The following is a 6,133-nucleotide window of genomic DNA, read 5'->3' as shown; positions in this document are numbered from 1 at the left end:
GTACCATTAACATTACTCTTGACCTTGAGGAACAGCAAATATTTTTAATGTACTTTATGTATGTGGGGTCAAAGTGGAATCCATACAGGGATGAGATATTGGTGCCTAAGTTTGAAATATCATAAAGTGTAAAATCTCTTGTTGCCAAATGAAAGGTTAAGCAAGGACTGAGAAGGAAATATTTCTTCTTCAGCACAATTATATCTATCCAAGGATTAATTTTTTTTAATACATTTATATAAATCAAAGGAAAATATTGTAGATTTTTAAGGTATAAACAAACTCAAATTATTTTTTTCTCTGCTATCGATACAGATATGACTACGTTTCTGTCTGAAGAATTTAGAATGAAGCTAAGTCTTGGGAAATACCTTCTTATACAAACAAAATGGGATTTACTTGTTTCAAATTCTGCTCAAATAAATATTGCGAGTCAGTAGCTTCCTGAGTATATCCTTTGTCACATTTTCTTCTGGGTTCCAGATTTGGGCTTCATAACAGGGTGATAATATCTCATATCAAGAGAAATAAGCCTCAGGAAAATGAATTAATGAGGAAAGAACCAACAACCAAAGAAATACCAATACCTTTGTTCCCTGGGGCCCACAAAAACAAAAACAAAAAACAAAAAAATACATGAATGAAGCTCTGATGTATGCTACTGACTGATTAAAAAGAGCTAATCTTTAAACTTTTTCTTTATGTCTGAAATATCATGATATCCTCCAGAGTGACCTCTGATTCAAAGCTGGGATGTAATGTGCTGTGTTGTTTGATCAACTTTCTAAATGCCTCATTATGTTTGTTTTTAGTCAAACTGTTCCATTCTGAAAGCTTGGTTTGGCATTAAATGTAAATCATCCTCTGATAAATCATATTTCAGAGGCATGTTTCACAAAATCACAACCACACTAAACAACTGTTTACTCTGCAGGCTACCAAAATAATTATTTTTATGTAGGGGAATGGTATGTGAGTGAGATTAAGTTCTCTATTTTTTCTGTCATGAAAAGCACTTTATCAGTGTCGATATACAGTACATGTTTTAAACTAAAAGATTTTACAATCCCTATCTTCACATACACAAAACAATGTAGATATCATGAAATGAATGCTTGCAATGCTCGTATACACTGTTCCCCACATAATACACAAATTTCAAAGCGAGCCATGAGAATTGAAGGGCAGCCTGCATCTGATCATTATATGAAAATGGGAACCGAAAATGCCAATGTGTTTGCGTCATGTGCAGTGAAGACAGCAATAAGACCTCTCATGTTCCATTCACCATCTTGTTCATTTCTTCAAGAGGGTTGGTGAGGATTGCTTCACTGCTGGGGAGGAGAGGCGTGTATAGCTCGGGTCGCTTCCTGGCGCACAGTGCCTTGAAGGGGACAGAGAGCTTGTTGACTTTGACTGGAATGTGCCGAGAGGAATTGCTGTTCACCATAGTCTTATTCACCAGCCTGTTGATTGCGTCCAGCGGATTGCCGTCACTGGCAGAGGTGGCGGGGAATACTGATGGCATAGGGTAGGAAGTGGCTCTGACTGGACTCAGGTTAGACTCCGGGGTCCTGGGCCTGTTGCTCTTTGGGGCCGATGGTGACCTCTCAGGTGAGGTCATGCTTTCATTGTTCAGTGCACCAGGCACTGTTTGACTGGTGGGAGTCTTACTCTTCCTGCCATCTCTGTCTAGTTCCTCTGGTTTGCTGTCTGCCACTTCTGTCTTGACTCGATGTATCTGGCCATGCTCAGAGCTCACGGCAAAGCTATTGGTGAGAATACTCGATCTCCTGGGCGCACAGATGACCCCATCTCTCTGCTGTTTGGGACACGGTAGGGGACTCTCAGCCGGAGTTATCTTGTGATGCATGAACCCCCCAAGCTGCCCGCTCCTGTATTTGAAGTAGCTGGAACGGGAGCTCTTCAAGGCTGAAATCCCTCTGTTGGTAAATGACTGTAGATCAGCCAGGGCATTGGAACAGGAAAAGTCTGACTGAGTATCTACAAACAAGTGGCTGGTCTGCAAAGTTTGCGAAGGAGAGCTACATCTGACTTCTCCTGGAGCATGGTTGCCGTTTGAAAGCAGGGGCTGGGTGTGCCTGCTCTCTGTTTCTGAATTGCTTGGCTCCGGTGACGTCACCTCCATCTTTATTCGAGAAGAGTAAAACTGGCTGCCATTGCTTGGACCTTGCTTGGGAGAGGCCCTATCAGAGTCTCCATTCCTTGACGTCTCGGAAGATTTACTCTGACTTGACGTGTCATGAGAGGAAGAATATTCCTTAGCTGGTAAGCTAGCACCATTGTGTTCACTGCAGTGTTCAGCACCCTTGATATCCTTGCTCATCTCAGGGGATGCCCTCTCTGCAGCCCTATTGTCCTTTCTCACTGTGCCAGTAGAAGGGCTCATCATCTTGCAGGTGTCCACCTCATAGCTGTTGTCCTCCTGCTCCTGTTTGAGAGGACGCCCATTGACGAGAGGGATTTCATGCGAGTTGCACACTGACGTTCCTTCTGATGATCCAGTGTTTTCAGAAAACTGTGGCACAGAACTTCTTCCATATTCCAGTTCCCTACTGATAGTAGCTAGGGGTTTGGGAGATGTACTGATTAGGGACTGTTTCTCATGCACCCTGACGGCACAGGGAGATTGGGATGCTGACTCATCAGATTCAGGTGACAAGGAGTCCATACTACAGTCATCATCCTCCCCTTGAGATGTCATTTGAGAATCACTATCTCCTCCACTCTGCTGCTTGTCCAGTATACTGCATGATTTTTCATTTTTCAAGTCATTTCTGCAGTTGGCAGTAGGTTCCATCTCAAATTCTGAAATTGGAGCCTGCTCCGAAGTAGACCCCTTGGTGTTATCACTGCTGGATCTTATTACAGGTGTGGCCTTAGGAGAGTTGTCTGCACTTGAGTGAGTTATGATTTGAGGTGATTCTTTGAGATGTGGGGAGACACTCTTTCTCGAAAGAGATGACTGCGCCTCCTTCGCAATCAAGGCTAGGTGCTCAGATGCCCGAATCCTTTTCTTCCAGTGAGGAGCATGAGGAGATCCTCTTTTCTCTTGGTCAGCATGGGCAGTGATGTTTTTCTGTAGAGAATTTGTGCTACACATAGGAGTACACTTTTCAGAGTTCCTCTTTGTGTCACAGCCATGGCCATCACAGCTATCACTGGCTGGGTCTGCTTCTTTTGGCATAGACTCTTTAAGCTCACAATTATCAAAACTTTGCTTTTCACATTTTGAGTCACCTCCATCTGCCTCTTGGTCATCAGTTACTGATGAAGTCTGCGGTTTAGGTATGACAGAATGCTCTCCTTTGGGAAAATCTGCTGAGGTGGTCTGAGCTAGCCTCTCTGTGAGGGCAGGCTCTTCATTACGAGTACTGTGGCGCAATTTCTTGATATCCAGGCTGCTGTCATCTTTCTCTGATGTTCCAGAAATCTTTTCTTGAATGGCTCTCTTGAGGTAAGAGCGCGTCACAAGCTTCTCAATGGCTTCTGCCATGGTAAATTTCAGCTCCCTGAAATGATCCCCGCTACCTGTGCTGGATTTGTCGCGTTCAATGTTGGGTTCCGTTGAGGATGACATTGCTGTAGCTGTAGCTGGTGCTGTAGCTGGAGTCACAAGGGAATCAAAAGGCTTTTGCTGTTGGTTGTAGATCAAGGAACAAGGATCTGGCAGTGGAGCTAATGCTGGTGGTACATACACCACTGTTGATGCGGGTTTTGATGGCAATGAAGACATATTCTTGATCCTAGGTTTAGTGCTCTCTTTCTTCTGCCTGGCCCAGCTTTTGGTGTTACTGCTGAAGGCAGCTGGACTGAAATTTAGCTCTTTAGCAGTCTCAACCATGCTTGCCAAGTTTCCCAATGGATTTCCTCCCAGTGAAGCAGTGTTGACTCTTGATCCTGTTGGCAAGACAACATCAAGTTCATCTGGATTGATGTATTTGCTTGAACACTCCACTCTGGTTTTTGGAAGGCTAACACTTTCCACATCAGTTACTGATGGGTACTGTTCAGAGAGAATTCCAATTGCATTGGCCCAGTTTGACAACCTCTCTATGGCAGGTAATGCTTCCTCTGGAGTTGATACAAGGGGATCCCGAATATGCGATTCTGAACTAGAGCAACTTTCCTTGTCATGATGCATGGGTTTTAAATGCTCTTTATCAGTCTTCTTCACCTTTCCATTGTGGCGGCGGTGTTCTGAATCTCCCAACTTCAGCTGTCGCAGACGGTGTTTCTCGGCCTTGTCTCTGCGCTTCTCATGACGATGCTTTTTGTGCTTGCGATGGTGATGGTGATGATGGTGGTGGTGATGATGATGGTGCAAATGATACCGATGCTTTCCTTTCTTCTTGCCTCCTTTCAATGTGCCATTCACAGGATGCTTTGGTTTGCACGAATTCCTTGAAAGCTTTTGATGCTTGGCGAGGCTTCGACAATGATTGAACTCCTTGCCACACCTGTGGCACTTTACTTTTAGGTCACCAGAATGTAGCATTTTCCTGTGGCCTTCTGAAACTGACTGGACAGTGCCAGCTTTCTGGTTCAGCTCCTTTTCTGAAGAACTATGCTGCTTGATGACTGAGGAATCTCCAGGCAGCCTTTGAATAATCTGTGAAGTGAGTGCTGCTTTGTGGTCTAAGGCAAAGCCTGGGACCATGTACGCATTGGCATTAAACATTGGAAACAGCATTCCGCTTGGAGAGAGCTTAGAGTTGAGACTAGGACCGTCTGAAGATGAATTGTGAACAGTCTCATCTTCATTGTCGCTCTGACTTCGAAACAGGTCTCTGCTCATCACAACTTTTGCCGCATCTTCTGATCCAGACTGGCCAAGAACTGTGCTATAGTGGTTGCTCTGCATCATATGAAATGTCAGCTCTTCCAAGTTTGAAAATGGTGCTTCACAGACAACACACTTCATCACCAACTTGCGAGATTTCTCATCTTGAAAGTCAATAGCCTCAGTTGTGTAGTGTTTGCGCACCCTTGAGAGATGTTTGTCATGACCAGTAGTTGTTAGGTGTACAGTGTAACGTAAGTAGTTTTCAAAAGAATGATTGCACGTAGGACATTTGTAGTTTGTGATGGCTGCTTTGGAACTAACGGAGTTGATCTTCAGTTTCTGTTGGGTTGAGTGGACATCAGAGGATTTCCTTATCACACTCCTGTCCTTCTGATCCAGCTTCCTATCCAGACTGCCTTTCCTGGAAGAGCCAGTCCCGTGTCTGGTTTGCAGCCGATGTTCTGGATTAGGGAAATTCTGGTTGTGGTCCAGTAAACGTCTGGTTGCTTCCGCATGCAGCAAATCTGACTCAACACTGTGAGGATCTCTGTAGTAGTGAACTGCTTTATGTGAAGCCCTGGAGAGTGTACGACTGGACTTTGCATGCAAGTGTTTTTCCTTAAGATCTGATGTTGTTTCCTTGGACTGCTTATGATGTTTCTTGAGGCATCTATTTTTCTGTCCAACACGTAGGTCCAAAGCCTCTTCTTGGTGAATAGAAGTGCCTGGGAGAACTTCCCTCTGTTCTTTTTGGGCTAGGTTTGAGGCCAATCTGCTGGACCGGAGGCTAGCCTGGAGCTTACTTCCCAGGGTATGCTCCCTGTCCCCAGAGATTGGATCAAGACGTCTGCGGCAGGCATCCAGTTGTGAAGCTGCTATCAGGAAATTTTGGGAGTTGTACGACTCCTTCTTTGAAGACAGGAGAATACTCGTCCTCTGCATGGCCAACTCCGTGGCACGAAGGACAGGTTTGCCGATCCCAGTTGGGGGCTGCATGGCTTCGAGTCCAGCTAGGGGGGAGACTGTGGGTCCACTTTGGGCGTCACTGGTGTCGGGTTCCTCTCCACCAGGGGTGGTGTATTCGAGGAGCTTACTGCTCGGCATCAGGGAGGGTGGATGACTTGGGGAGCTCTCCTCTTTCTCCGGGCTTTCTTCCAGCGGAGTTGGCTCCTCTTCATCGGTGTCATTGTCGCTGTCATATTCACCACTCTCAACTCCACTCGTGTGACACACTGCAAGAGTGAATAATGAAAGCAAATAAAAAAAAGAATGTTAGGACATGGTAACTCTGCAGACCATCAATTCATAAAAACATGAACATTGTTC

At 45.1% G+C, this 6,133-nt stretch overlaps 1 protein-coding gene across 1 annotated transcript; it reads right to left on the bottom strand.

Moving 5' to 3' along the window:
* LOC139712078 (uncharacterized) lies at positions 1–5,863 on the bottom strand. The gene has a single exon (XM_071623913.1). The coding sequence runs from the start codon at positions 5,801–5,803 to the stop codon at positions 1,274–1,276; it is 4,530 nt and encodes a 1,509-aa protein (XP_071480014.1). The 5' UTR covers positions 5,804–5,863; the 3' UTR covers positions 1–1,273.
* Between the last annotated feature and the right edge of the window lie 270 nt (positions 5,864–6,133).

This window comes from Diadema antillarum, unplaced genomic scaffold (assembly GCF_040938485.1).
Source record: "Diadema antillarum isolate AM-2024a unplaced genomic scaffold, OU_Dant_1.0 seq00001754_RagTag, whole genome shotgun sequence".
Lineage (NCBI taxonomy): Eukaryota > Metazoa > Echinodermata > Echinoidea > Diadematoida > Diadematidae > Diadema > Diadema antillarum.
This window is presented reverse-complemented; position numbering and strand designations above follow the sequence as displayed.

Bases quoted from the DNA above. Each gene is read 5' to 3' on its own strand.
- LOC139712078 (XM_071623913.1), bottom strand. From the start codon at position 5,803: ATGCAGCCCCCAACTGGGATCGGCAAACCTGTCCTTCGTGCCACGGAG.